Source organism: Haliotis cracherodii, unplaced genomic scaffold (genome assembly GCF_022045235.1).
Source record: "Haliotis cracherodii isolate W230 unplaced genomic scaffold, xgHalCrac1.p SCAF_4, whole genome shotgun sequence".
NCBI classification, from domain to species: domain Eukaryota; kingdom Metazoa; phylum Mollusca; class Gastropoda; order Lepetellida; family Haliotidae; genus Haliotis; species Haliotis cracherodii.
The window spans coordinates 54,825,328-54,840,721 of record NW_027266297.1 but is presented as its reverse complement, the minus strand read 5'-3'; the positions used below and the strand labels follow the sequence as shown (position 1 = coordinate 54,840,721).

Here is a 15,394-nt window from a genome sequence, read left to right as displayed (position 1 = left end):
GTTGCCACACACACATCCACACACAATCTGCCTCTGTTGGCTGTTGCCACACACACATCCACACACAATCTGCCTCTGTTGGCTGTTGCCACACACTTCCACACACAATCTGCCTCTGTTGGCTGTTGCCACACAAAATCTGTCTCTGTTGGCTGTTGCCACACACACATCCACACACAATCTGCCTCTGTTGGCTGTTGCCACACACTTCCACACACAAACAGCCTCTGTTGGCTGTTGCCACACACACACATCCACACACAATCTGCCTCTGTTGGCTGTTGCCACACACTTCCACACACAATCTGCCTCTGTTGGCTGTTGCCACACACAATCGGTCTCTGTTGGCTGTTGCCTCACACTTCCACACACAATCTGTCTCTGTTGGCTGTTGCCACACACTTCCACACACAATCTGTCTCTGTTGGCTGTTGCCACACACTTCCACACACAATCTGCCTCTGTTGGCTATTGCCACACACAATCGGTCTCTGCTGGCTGTTGCCACACACTTCCACACACAATCTGTCTCTGTTGGCTGTTGCCACACACTTCCACACACAATCTGTCTCTGTTGGCTGTTGCCACAAACTTCCACACACAATATGTCTCTGTTGGCTGTTGCCACACAAAATCTGCCTCTGTTGGCTGTTGCCACACACTTCCACACACAATCTGTCTCTGTTGGCTGTTGCCACAAACTTCTACACACAATCTGTCTCTGTTGGCTGTTGCAACACACTTCCACACACAATCTGTCTCTGTTGGCTGTTGCCACACACAATCTGTCTCTGTTGGCTGTTGCCACACACTTCCACACACAATCTGCCTCTGATGGCTGTTGCCACATACTTCCACACACAAACAGCCTCTGATGGCTGTTGCCACACACTTCCACACATAATCTACCTCTGTTTGCTGTTGCCACACACTTCCACACACAATCTGTCTCTGTTGGCTGTTGCCACACACTTCCACACACAATCTGCCTCTGATGGCTGTTGCCACATACTTCCACACACAATCTGCCTCTGTTTGCTGTTGCCACACACTTCCACATACAATCTGTCTCTGTTGGCTGTTGTCACACACAATCTGCCTCTGTTCGCTGTTGCCACACACTTCCACACACAATCTGTCTCTGTTGGCTGTTGCCACACACAATCTGTTTCTCTTGGCTGTTGCCAGACACTTCCACATACAAACCAATCTGCCTCTGTTCACTGTTGCCACACCAGGGGTCCGGAAAATTTAAAATCCCAATCAGACATTTGCATTTAGGCCACGGTCCCTTCAAATAGCGTATTTTAGGACGACTTTTCACACACATTACAAGTTGTTACGTGTTCATAATATGATGAATTATGAATTGTTTCAATTTAAATTGTTTAATTCACCGGACAATTAATAACAAATAATATCATTTTAGATATACATGGAATACATACGTTTGTTTCTGTTATAATAACGATAGGTTAACGTAGTGAATGGTCTAATTAATATTCATGAGTTATATTCATGAGTCTGCTCAAGTGTACACGTTGTAACATTTTGATTGAGACTGTTATCCCATATTTGGTTATCACGTGACCTCATGGGAAAAGTTGTTTTTTTAACTAAAGATTATTTGTAAACAAGATAATATAATCACAAATACTAAAATATCGTTGATAGCAATAGTTATTTGAATACTTTTTTCATCTATACTTAATTCTTGACCATAAAAAAAATGATATCGATCGTCACAGAAAGCAAAATGGCGGTCAATCAAGATTCAATATACGACTAGCTACTGAAAACAATAAAATCTGCAAATCCTCATTGTATGTCAACCAAGTGAAAGTCGTTAGCCACGACTTACAAATGATCGTCCAGACTTTGAGGGTTTGGCAGATCTGCTCGACTGGCTGTCGTCACGCTTTCGCTTCTTGTCTGAGGTTACGTATCGTAGCATTGTGAGGATAATGAGGTACATAAATGATGTAAGGTATTTATGTACAGTTGTAAACACCATTCACTCAAATTAACAAGATGTTCTCAGTAATTAATCCTCGAATAATCAGTGTCAACTCAGTTTATTGCCTATTACAGTGATTGACCGATTGGACTATCATATAGGTACGATGTATTTACAGCAATCATAAAAAAATAAACCTGGTCAGTTTAGATAATCTTCATTGTGTTACAACTGTAGACAGAAACTGCTCAGTCCTAACTGTTGATCATGTCCGGTCAAAATTTAAGAATGTCCGGACAATACTTTTTAAAATGTCCGGACAGAAAAAATTAAATGTCCGCTAAGCAATATTTTAAACCGGATATTTGAGATTCCCAATCGGACATGTCCGGCACATATGACGGTTTCCGGACCCCTGTGCCACACACTTCCACACACAATCTGTCTCTGTTGGCCGTTGCCACACACAGTCTGTTTCTGTTGGCTGTTGCCACACACTTCCACATACAATTTGTCTCTGTTGGCTGTTGCCACACACAATTTATTTCTGTTGTCTGTCTCCAGAGCCGTCATGACTTCTCACAATGTGTCTGTTGGACATAAAAAAAAAACGTAATGTCTACTCACGATGTGTCTGTTTGCCATTGCCACAGGCATCATGTCTACTTACGATGTGTCTCTGTTGGCCGTCGCCACTGATGAAGCTGCGGTGGGTGTCGGGGTACTTGTTGATGAGGACGTCAAACAGCAGCGTGTACCACTGGAGGGGCATGTTGAGGAAGGGGGTGAGCTGAGGGTCGACCTCGTCAAGGGGAGTCCGGGTCACCATCTCAAGCAGCTCAAGGTACTCCTCGAAGCAGAGTCGGGCCAGATTCTGCATACATAACATAGACACGAGTGGTACATATCTGATTACGTCAAAGACGGACTACACAAATGATTAACATCATTCAATGACTGACGATAAAAAAGACTGATCACATCAATGACTGACCATATCAATGACTTATCACATCAATGAACTACTACTCCAATGACTTATTATACCAATGATTGACTACTACTATTACTGATCACATCAATGACTGACTATATTAATGACTTATAAAACCAATGACATCTACCCCAAGGACTGATCACATCAATGACTGACTACATCAAAGACTAACCAGGTCTCGGCTCTCCTCAGTTTCGCTGCGTTTCTTCCTGCGACTGTCCTCCTCCATCACTTTCATCCGGTTCCACAGATAGTCCCGGCGACACTTCACTTTCGACAGCTCCACCATCTCTGCGATCTTGTCTCTGGCAGATAGAGTTATGCATATTCAAACACCACATATAGCAAATCCATATCATTGTCGGTGTCTGGCAGGCTGGTGGACTGGTTCTACTTGAAGTCTGGCTGACCCTGACCTCATTTCAGTTTTGTTTATTAAATAGACAATTCAACAGTGGCGACTGTTATTGGTAATCAAAGCATCATTGTTTTTCACAATATCTATAAGTAGTAATTATTGACTACCAGATCAAAACGAGATTTCTGTCCTCTTCCGTACACATCAATGACAGCGGATATGTTGGAGGGAGGAAGGTCTCATAATCTCGCAGTATGGCCCTTATTTCCTTTCCTTATTTGTTTTCCAGGCGAGCTGGTGAGCATGTGACTTTATGAAACTAACAGATGAAGTTTTGCAAGCAGCAAAAGGTTTATGGGACAAGAACTTGTTAAATAATGATGCATTATGGACAAAGGGTGAATATTCAGGTTCTCGGCAGATGTTTTCACTTCCTCATAATCTTATGAGTTCGAACTAATCAACAGTTGGAACATTCTGGTCATGTTAGCACTTTCCACTTACCACATCTCCGGCGTGTTGTGTATTTATAGCAAAAAAACATATTGCCACAAAATTAGGGAACTGAAAGAATAGATGGGGTCTGGTGGACTGACGGACTACTTATCGACACCTACCTCCCGGCCTGAACCTCCTTCACCAGCAGGTCATAGATGGGGGTCTGGTGGACTGACTGACACTACTTGTCACCACCTACCTCCCGGTCTGAACCTCCTTCACCAGCAGGTCATAGATGGGGGTCTGGTGGACTGACTGACTCTACTTATCGACACCTACCTCCCTGCCTGAACCTCCTTCACCAGTAGGTCATAGATGGGGGTCTGGTGGACTGACTGACTCTACTTGTCACCACCTACCTCCCGGCCTGAACCTCCTTCACCAGCAGGTTATAGATGGGGTCTGGTGGACTGACTGACTCTACTTGAACTACTGTCACCACCTACCTCCCGGCCTGAACCTCCTTCACCAGCAGGTCATAGATGGGGGTCTGGTGGACTGACTGACTACTTATCGACACCTACCTCCCTGCCTAAACCTCCTTCACCAGCAGGTTATAGATGGGGGTCTAGTGGACTGACCGACTCTACTTATCGACACCTACCTCCCTGCCTGAACCTCCTTCACCAGCAGGTCATAGATGGGGTCTGGTGGACTGACTGAGTCTACTTGTCACACCTACTTCCCGGCCTGAACCTCCTTCACCAGCAGGTCATAGATGGGGGTCTCATGGAGTGACTGACTCTACTTGTCACCACCTACTTCCCGGCCAGCACCTCCTTCACCAGCAGGTCATAGATGGGGGTCTGGTGGACTGACTGACTCTACTTGTCACCACCTACCTCCCGGCCTGAACCTCCTTCACCAGCAGGTCATAGATGGGGGTCTGGTGGACATTGGAGTAGCCCAGGTAGTTGACCTTCTCCTGACGGACACTCAGGTGCTGCTTGACTGCTACTGGACGGCTGGCCTCATCTGATGCTGTGGCCAGGGTGTCAAACATTCCTATAGAGAGAACAGGTTCAGTATTAAGCATGGTCGTCAGGCTTTAATGTGTTAACAAAAAGTTATATAGTTCACAACTTTGAGGTGAAACCCATGTGTATGACTACACCAAGGATCAAACTCAAGGCAGTTTAGGGACAAACTCTGCACATGGTAAGTTTTTTGAAGTTTTGATTTGATGATGTCAGGGACATTAAGCTTCTAGTTTCATGATCCACCATCAGCCACGTCTCCATCCTGACCACCAGCGCCAATGCAGTCACCTCTTACATCAAGAATACAGTTTCAGGACCAATTTTAATCAAGATCCCCACACACTCATTCATAGATGGATGCTCCAGGGTTCTAACCCAGATCCCCACAGACTCGTACACTCATTCATAGATGGATGCTCCAGGGGTTCTAACCCAGATCCCACAGACTACACACTCATTGATAGATGGATGCTCCAGGGGATCTAACCCAGATCCCCACAGACCACACACTCATTCATAGATCGATGCTCCAGGGTTCTAACCCAGATCCCCACAGACCACACACTCATTCATAGATGGATGCTCCAGGGGTTCTAACCCAGATCCCCACAGACTCGTACACTCATTCATAGATGGATGCTCCAGGGTTCTAACCCAGATCCCCACAGACTACACACTCATTCATAGACGGATGCTCCAGGGGTTCTAACCCAGATCCCCACAGACTACACACTGATTCATAGACGGATGCTCCAGGGGTTCTAACCCAGATCCCACAGACTACACACTGATTCATAGATGGATGCTCCAGGGGATCTAACCCAGATCCCCACAGACCACCCATTCATTCATAGATGGATGCTCCAGGGTTCTAACCTAGATCCCCACAGACCACACACTCATTCATAGATCGATGCTCCAGGGGTTCTAACCCAGATCCCACAGACTACACACTGATTCATAGATGGATGCTCCAGGGGATCTAACCCAGATCCCCACAGACCACACACTCATTCATAGATGGATGCTCCAGGGGTTCTAACCCAGATCCCCACAGACTACACACTCATTCATAGATGGATGCTCCAGGGGATCTAACCCAGATCCCCACAGACCACACACTCATTCATAGATGGATGCTCCAGGGGTTCTAACCCAGATCCCCACAGACTCGTACACTCATTCATAGATGGATGCTCCAGGGTTCTAACCTAGATCCCCACAGACCACACACTCATTCATAGATCGATGCTCCAGGGGTTCTAACCCAGATCCCCACAGACTCGTACACTCATTCATAGATGGATGCTCCAGGGTTCTAACCCAGATCCCCACAGACTACACACTCATTCATAGATGGATGCTCCAGGGGATCTAACCCAGATCCCCACAGACTACACACTCATTCATAGATGGGTGCTCCAGGGGTTCTAACCCAGATCCCCACAGACTACACACTGATTCATACCCAGAGATACTAATGCCATTATGTGCTGGTAAACTGGGTCATGATATCAATGTTAAAACACTGGCAGAAATAGCTAAATTGTAATCTCACCTAAAGCTGTTTTTGTTGCTGCTGATCTGAACTCTCCGATCTTCTTATCCAGAGACCTCAATGGGAAGCAGTCCTTTCGCCGGGTTAGTACCACAAAGAACTTGAGTTTGAGGACCATCAGCTCCCCCTCGGGTTGCAGGAGCCCCCGGGGGTTGTCATGGATGATGACTAGCCCCACATCGTACTCATCAGATGCCTCCATCCCCGTCACGTCCTTGGTGTCACGCTTCAGCTTCTTGTGTCGGACAAGAGCAAACTCATCTGCCTTCACAAAGATGTACTCCTGGATTAAGGTGGGATTGAAATGATGAAGTGAGTCCTAGTAGTCAATGTTAGGATATGGCAGGGTGGAAGTAAGGACTGCACTATTTTTGAGCTTGGAAGAATGGATGACACTGGAGTGGAAGGATGGTGACAAGGACTTTGTGCAAGCATGGATGACAGATGAACTGTGCAGTAGAAGGATTGATAGATGGATGGACTAACGAGTGGAAGAATGAAGGAATGATGGTATGATAAGTGGATAGAAGAATGGACAAATGGATTGAGGAGTGGAAGGATGCATGGATGGAAGGTCAGATGAGTGGAAGAATGATGGATGGACTGACAAGTGGACAATGGATAGTAGGAAGAATGCTGATGGAAGGAAAGACCTTGGGGACCTTGGTGTGTGGATGGATGGTTCAAACACTGGGTATGTACTGGGGACCTTGGTGTGTGGATGGATGGTTCAAACACTGGGTATGTACTGGGGCCTTGGTGTATGGACGGATGTTTCAAACATTGGACAAGTACTGGGGACCTTGGTGTGAGGATGGATGGTTCAAACACTGGGTATGTACTGGGGACCTTGGTGTGTGGATGGATTGTTCAAACACTGGGTATGTACTGGGGACCTTGGTGTGAGGATGGATGGTTCAAACATTGGACAAGTACTGGGGACCTTGGTGTGTGGATGGATGGTTCAAACACTGGGTATGTACTGGGGACCTTGGTGTGTGGATGGATGGTTCAAACATTGGACAAGTACATGGGATCTTGATGTGTGGATGGATGGTTCAAAGTGGAAGAATGAAGGAATGATGGTATGATAAGTGGATAGAAGAATGGACAAATGGATTGAGGAGTGGAAGGATGCATGGATGGAAGGTCAGATGAGTGGAAGAATGATGGATGGACTGACAAGTGGACAATGGATAGTAGGAAGAATGCTGATGGAAGGAAAGACCTTGGGGACCTTGGTGTGTGGATGGATGGTTCAAACACTGGGTATGTACTGGGGACCTTGGTGTGTGGATGGATGGTTCAAACACTGGGTATGTACTGGGGCCTTGGTGTATGGACGGATGTTTCAAACATTGGACAAGTACTGGGGACCTTGGTGTGAGGATGGATGGTTCAAACACTGGGTATGTACTGGGGACCTTGGTGTGTGGATGGATTGTTCAAACACTGGGTATGTACTGGGGACCTTGGTGTGAGGATGGATGGTTCAAACATTGGACAAGTACTGGGGACCTTGGTGTGTGGATGGATGGTTCAAACACTGGGTATGTACTGGGGACCTTGGTGTGTGGATGGATGGTTCAAACATTGGACAAGTACATGGGATCTTGATGTGTGGATGGATGGTTCAAACACTGGGTATGTACTGGGGACCTTGGTGTGAGGACGGATGGTTCAAACACTGGGTATGTACTGGGGACCTTGGTGTGAGGATGGATGGTTCAAACATTGGACAAGTACTGGGGACCTTGGTGTGTGGATGGATGTTTCAAACATTGGACAAGTACTTGGGATCTTGGTGTGTAGATGGATGGTTCAAACACTGGGTATGTACTAGGGACCTTGGTGTGAAGATGGATGGTTCAAACATTTTGACAAGTACTGGGGACCTTGGTGTGAGGATGGATGGTTCAAACACTGGGTATGTACTGGGGACCTTGGTGTGAAGATGGATGGTTCAAACATTTTGACAAGTACTGGGGACCTTGGTGTGAGGATGGATGGTTCAAACACTGGGTATGTACTGGGGACCTTGGTGTGTGGATGGATGGTTCAAACACTGGGTATGTACTGGGGGCCTTGGTGTATGGATGGATGGTTCAAACACTGGGTATGTACTGGGGACCTTGGTGTGTGGATGGATGTATCAAACACTGGGTATGTACTGGGGACCTTGGTGTGAGGATGGATGGTTCAAACACTGGGTAGTATGTACTGGGGACCTTGGTGTGTGGATGGATGGTTCAAACACTGGGTATGTACTGGGGACCTTGGTGTGAGGATGGATGGTTCAAACACTGGGTATGTACTGGGGACCTTGGTGTGTGGATGGATGGTTCAAACACTGGGTATGTACTGGGGGCCTTGGTGTATGGATGGATGGTTCAAACACTGGGTATGTACTGGGGACCTTGGTGTGTGGATGGATGGTTCAAACACTGGGTATGTACTGGGGACCTTGGTGTGAGGATTGATGGATCAAACATTGGACAAGTACTGGGGACCTTGGTGTGTGGATGGATGGTTCAAACACTGGGTATGTACTGGGGGCCTTGGTGTATGGATGGATGGTTCAAACACCGGGTAGGTACTGGGGACCTTGGTGTGAGGATGGATGGTGGAACAATGGACAAGTACTGGGGACTTGGTGTATACGATGAGTGGGTGTAGGGGTTGATGTACGAAGGATAAATAGATGGATGATAAATGACCGCATAATTTGAAGACAATGGAAACTTGTAAGTTTATAAGGAAAGGAGGTGGGTGATTGAGGGGGGGGGGGGGTGGGGAAGAGAGAGAAAAAGATCTGGAGGAAAGTGGGCAATATATCAATGGAAGTTTAAATAACTTCAAAGCTTGGTACTGTTTCACTTTCAGGTTGGCAAATTAGAGTTACATTTCCCTGGATGAAAATCCGAAAAGAGAGGGCCTGAAGAGGAGACCAGATACAAACAAGATTTGTTTTCACCATAAGTTCAATTAACTTTAAATCATCCAGAAGGATGGACAGGTGGAAGGAAAAGAAAGATGAACAGGCACACACCATGCAACCAAATACTGACTGATGCTACTTACTGGGTCAAGGTCAGCATCCACGGCTGGGACCATCTTGAATACCCTCATCTCATGCTGTTTCATCTGCTTCAGCATGTAGTCAAACAGTTGGGGGCTTGGACAGGGCAGGTCAGGCAGAACAGCAGACTCTGAAACAAATCATCTCAATATCAAGGTCACATTGAATTAAGCCTCAAAACCCTGTCAGCAATATCACTGTAAATAATTGATCCTGGACAGGCAACCAGTGGTTGACAGCACAGTAATAAACCTAGGATGTTTTTAAGTTTGGCCCTAGGGCCCATAGACCCTGAAAATTGTGGAAATTCAATCTGTACAGGTAAAAAATCATGCATAGCCCGGGGGGCAATACTGCTATCAACCCCCCAACCCCCAGATACAAGGACAACTGTCACAATCGTGCAATGTTTGACCCTTTCCCCCTGTTGAAGCATATTGAAAAAAAAAGACTAACCTTGTACTTACCTTTTGTTGAAAATACAAGACAACATTGTAAACATAAGGTATTCATACAACATATAATATCATCGTGTCATGAACAATATTAAAGGCATGATGCTGAAAACAGGACAATGATATTTGTATGTTCTCGTCTTCAATGTCATGATCAAAATTCTGGGAAGGAGAGTGGAATGGCACAAAAACTTTATGAGAACATTTCATTTGTCATTAAAAAAGAAATTAATCAATAAGAAACAAGATTACAAACCCAACATATTTGCGATCGGGAAGTTAATTTAAAACTCGGAATAATCGATATCCAGTTTTGATGCGTTAATGATCACATTTATTACAAATATTACTGTGGAGACCCAGCCTAACTCTCACACTCACAGCATGATCAACAATCTACAGCACAGAGTGATGATATATATATATCACATACAATCAGCCGAGGCTAATTTGAACAACCCAAACCTCAAGACAGTTTCTAAAACAAACATGGGGCAACCAAGACTTCTTTTAGCCCAAAATATCAAGGAGTTGACTTCTTCCAGGACTATCAACATGAGTGAGAGTCAGCAATGGCAGGCCTACCTTGACGGAGGAAGTTGCGGGAGAAGCTGGGCGGGTAGGGGTAGATGCGGATGAAGTCTGAGAGGAAGCTGGTGAGGTGGAAGCCGTGGTTGAAGACGCAGGCCTCGCCGCTGAGGTATGTCTGGATGCAGCGCAGGTGGAAGTCGTGTGCGAAGGAGTGGACGTGGATCAGGTCCTTGCACTTCTCACACTCATCCACAAACAGCAGCCGCATCTGGCAACATGCGAACACATGCCTATACAATATTCTACGAATGAGATGATAAAAAAGATCATAAGTCGAAGTTTAGATCTCAACTTCTTGGATTGAACGTCAGCCTAAATACATAGACTGACATTCACCTATATCAGCCAACTCTCAAATTTCACACTTGAAAAGTTCTGTAAGTTATCTGTTTTTCTTTATTAACTTTTATGCTTTATACTTGGTTTTTGAAGAGGGCATCACCATGACTCCCGAAGGCTTGCCCAGGGTCTTCAAAAAACTACAACCCTCCATATGCCCACCTGTTGGTTGACTGGTGTCCCAAGACTCTGAGCATCAAAGACGAACATCTTGACACAGAAATAGGCATCTCGAAACCCAATCTCCATCATCATGATGCCGGACTGGAACGTCTTCTGCAGGCTGAACACCGTACTTGACCTCCGGTCATCATCAAGCAGTGTAGCATGTCCGTCTGGGGGTACCACCTTGCTGTACCTGACACAAGACATGGGACACTTGTATCACAAACTGACACAATGCTAGCTATGTTCTAATGTAGCATGTCTGTCTGGGGACACCACCTTGCTGTACCTTAACACAAGACACAGAACACTTGTATCACAAACTGACACAATGCTAGCTATGTTCTAATGTAGCATGTCTGTCTGGGGACACCACCTTGCTGTACCTTACACAAGACACGGGACACTTGTATCACAAACTGACACAATGCTAGCTATGTTCTAATGTAGCATGTCTGTCTGGGGGCACCACCTTGCTGTACGTTACACAAGACACGGGACACTTGTATCACAAACTGACACAATGCTAGCTATGTTCTAATGTAGCATGTCTGTCTGGGGACACCACCTTGCTGTACCGGACACAAGACACGGGACACTTGTATCACAAACTGACACAATGTTAGCTATGTTCTAATGTAGCATGTCTGTCTGGGGACACCACCTTGCTGTACCTTACACAAGACACGGGACACTTGTATCACAAACTGACACAATGCTAGCTATGTTCTAATGTAGCATGTCTGTCTGGGGACACCACCTTGCTGTACCTTAACACAAGACACAGAACACTTGTATCACAAACTGACACAATGTTAGCTATGTTCTAATGTAGCATGTCTGTCTGGGGACACCACCTTGCTGTACCTGACACAAGACATGGGACACTTGTATCACAAACTGACACAATGTTAGCTATGTTCTAATGTAGCATGTCTGTCTGGGGACACCACCTTGCTGTACCTTACACAAGACACGGGACATTTGTATCACAAACTGACACAATGCTAGCTATGTTCTAATGTAGCATGTCTGTCTGGGGGCACCACCTTGCTGTACCGGACACAAGACACGGGACACTTGGATCACAAACTGACACAATGCTAGCTATGTTCTAATGTAGCATGTCTGTCTGGGGACACCACCTTGCTGTACCTTAACACAAGACACAGAACACTTGTATCACAAACTGACACAATGCTAGCTATGTTCTAATGTAGCATGTCTGTCTGGGGGCACCACCTTGCTGTACCGGACACAAGACACGGGACACTTGGATCACAAACTGACACAATGCTAGCTATGTTCTAATGTAGCATGTCTGTCTGGGGGCACCACCTTGCTGTACCGGACACAAGACACGGGACACTTGGATCACAAACTGACACAATGCTAGCTATGTTCTAATGTAGCATGTCTGTCTGGGGGCACCACCTTGCTGTACCGGACACAAGACACGGGACACTTGTATCACAAACTGACACAATGCTAGCTATGTTCTAATGTAGCATGTCTGTCTGGGGACACCACCTTGCTGTACCTTAACACAAGACACAGAACACTTGTATCACAAACTGACACAATGCTAGCTATGTTCTAATGTAGCATGTCTGTCTGGGGGCACCACCTTGCTGTACCGGACACAAGACACGGGACACTTGTATCACAAACTGACACAATGCTAGCTATGTTCTAATGTAGCATGTCTGTCTGGGGGCACCACCTTGCTGTACCGGACACAAGACACGGGACACTTGGATCACAAACTGACACAATGCTAGCTATGTTCTAATGTAGCATGTCTGTCTGGGGACACCACCTTGCTGTACCTTAACACAAGACACAGAACACTTGTATCACAAACTGACACAATGTTAGCTATGTTCTAATGTAGCATGTCTGTCTGGGGACACCACCTTGCTGTACCTTAACACAAGACACAGAACACTTGTATCACAAACTGACACAATGTTAGCTATGTTCTAATGTAGCATGTCTGTCTGGGGACACCACCTTGCTGTACCTTAACACAAGACACGGGACACTTGTATCACAAACTGACACAATGCTAGCTATGTTCTAATGTAGCATGTCTGTCTGGGGGCACCACCTTGCTGTACCGGACACAAGACACGGGACACTTGGATCACAAACTGACACAATGTTAGCTATGTTCTAATGTAGCATGTCTGTCTGGGGACACCACCTTGCTGTACCGGACACAAGACACGGGACACTTGTATCACAAACTGACACAATGCTAGCTATGTTCTAATGTAGCATGTCTGTCTGGGGGCACCACCTTGCTGTACCTTACACAAGACACGGGACACTTGTATCACAAACTGACACAATGCTAGCTATGTTCTAATGTAGCATGTCTGTCTGGGGGCACCACCTTGCTGTACGTTACACAAGACACGGGACACTTGTATCACAAACTGACACAATGCTAGCTATGTTCTAATGTAGCATGTCTGTCTGGGGGCACCACCTTGCTGTATGTTACACAAGACACGGGACACTTGTATCACAAACTGACACAATGCTAGCTATGTTCTAATGTAGCATGTCTGTCTGGGGACACCACCTTGCTGTACCGGACACAAGACACAGAACACTTGTATCACAAACTGACACAATGTTAGCTATGTTCTAATGTAGCATGTCTGTCTGGGGACACCACCTTGCTGTACCTGACACAAGACATGGGACACTTGTATCACAAACTGACACAATGTTAGCTATGTTCTAATGTAGCATGTCTGTCTGGGGACACCACCTTGCTGTACCTGACACAAGACATGGGACACTTGTATCACAAACTGACACAATGTTAGCTATGTTCTAATGTAGCATGTCTGTCTGGGGACACCACCTTGCTGTACCTTACACAAGACACGGGACACTTGTATCACAAACTGACACAATGCTAGCTATGTTTTAATGTAGCATGTCTGTCTGGGGGCACCACCTTGCTGTACCGGACACAAGACACGGGACACTTGTATCACAAACTGACACAATGTTAGCTATGTTCTAATGTAGCATGTCTGTCTGGGGACACCACCTTGCTGTACCTTAACACAAGACACAGAACACTTGTATCACAAACTGACACAATGCTAGCTATGTTCTAATGTAGCATGTCTGTCTGGGGACACCACCTTGCTGTACCTTAACACAAGACACAGAACACTTGTATCACAAACTGACACAATGTTAGCTATGTTCTAATGTAGCATGTCTGTCTGGGGACACCACCTTGCTGTACCGGACACAAAACACGGGACACTTGTATCACAAACTGACACAATGCTAGCTATGTTCTAATGTAGCATGTCTGTCTGGGGGCACCACCTTGCTGTACCGGACACAAGACACGGGACACTTGGATCACAAACTGACACAATGCTAGCTATGTTCTAATGTAGCATGTCCGTCTGGGGACACCACCTTGCTGTACCTTACACAAAACACGGGACACTTGTATCACAAACTGACACAATGTTAGCTATGTTCTAATGTAGCATGTCTGTCTGAAGATGTACCATAGAATCACCATGGGGCAGACAATAATGGAACCAAAGAGAACATATCCATTCAACTTTCTACCACAAATCCTACCTCTTCTTTGACGGAGCGTGCTGCACTTTGATGACAACAAACCCAAGGTCCTTCAGGTAGCTCTTGTACTGGTTGATGAAGCTGCGGCGGAGCTCAGCATGCCATGCCTCATCCAGGGAGGGGTCGGGGGGCTTGGGGCGGACCTCAGGAGAGTCCTGGGGGGTCACAGACTTCTTCCTCCCGTCCTGACTGTCAGAGCGTTTGGTTCTCAGGCTGGTTACCGAGGCCCCGGAACTGTGGCGAGACCGCTGGAATAGCAGGAGATGTGTTTTGGATCACAAAACAAAATAAAAGAAATACATTTTTATTCATTGTAACATTGTGTCCTTTTTTCAGTAAGTGTATTTAACAATATCTGTTGATATAATTACTTACCTGAAATAGTTCCAACAAAAATATGGCAAGAATACGATAATAATTTTTTTGTAAACTATTCATTAGAGTGTACATTTTAGGTGATCATTCCTTTCTTTTTATGATGTGATAATCAATATCAATTTGTTGGTAAAATGTCCACAAGACAAGCATGAGAAAAGCATGCTTCTTAGGACCTATGTGGTATGTTAAAACCGTTGGTGTTGCAATGGAGATAGTTTCCATCAAGGCATGCATGTAAAATTGTTAAAGCACCAAGTGAGATTCCTGTCCAAAAATATTCAAATGGACAACGTAAAACACATATTAGAACATTTTCCAGAAGTCTGTTATTGTATTATTTGTGAGTAGATTTTGATGTAACACAGCTTTGAACAGTGAAGCCCAAAGCCATGTAGGACTTATTGGTTTAGCA

General features: G+C 45.5%; 1 protein-coding gene across 1 annotated transcript in view; it reads right to left on the bottom strand.

Annotated features, from left to right (window-relative positions):
• Nucleotides 1-15,394, bottom strand: part of LOC139480568 (KICSTOR complex protein SZT2-like) — a 131,255-nt gene that overhangs the window by 4,934 nt on the left and 110,927 nt on the right. Inside the window, exons 54-61 of the mRNA XM_071263711.1 lie at nt 14,605-14,852; nt 10,975-11,170; nt 10,468-10,681; nt 9,430-9,557; nt 6,349-6,631; nt 4,653-4,815; nt 3,127-3,259; nt 2,628-2,831 (exon numbers count right to left, since the gene is read on the bottom strand). Of these exons, the coding sequence (XP_071119812.1) occupies nt 2,628-2,831; nt 3,127-3,259; nt 4,653-4,815; nt 6,349-6,631; nt 9,430-9,557; nt 10,468-10,681; nt 10,975-11,170; nt 14,605-14,852 (1,569 nt within the window). The remainder of the gene's footprint in view (nt 1-2,627; nt 2,832-3,126; nt 3,260-4,652; nt 4,816-6,348; nt 6,632-9,429; nt 9,558-10,467; nt 10,682-10,974; nt 11,171-14,604; nt 14,853-15,394) is intronic.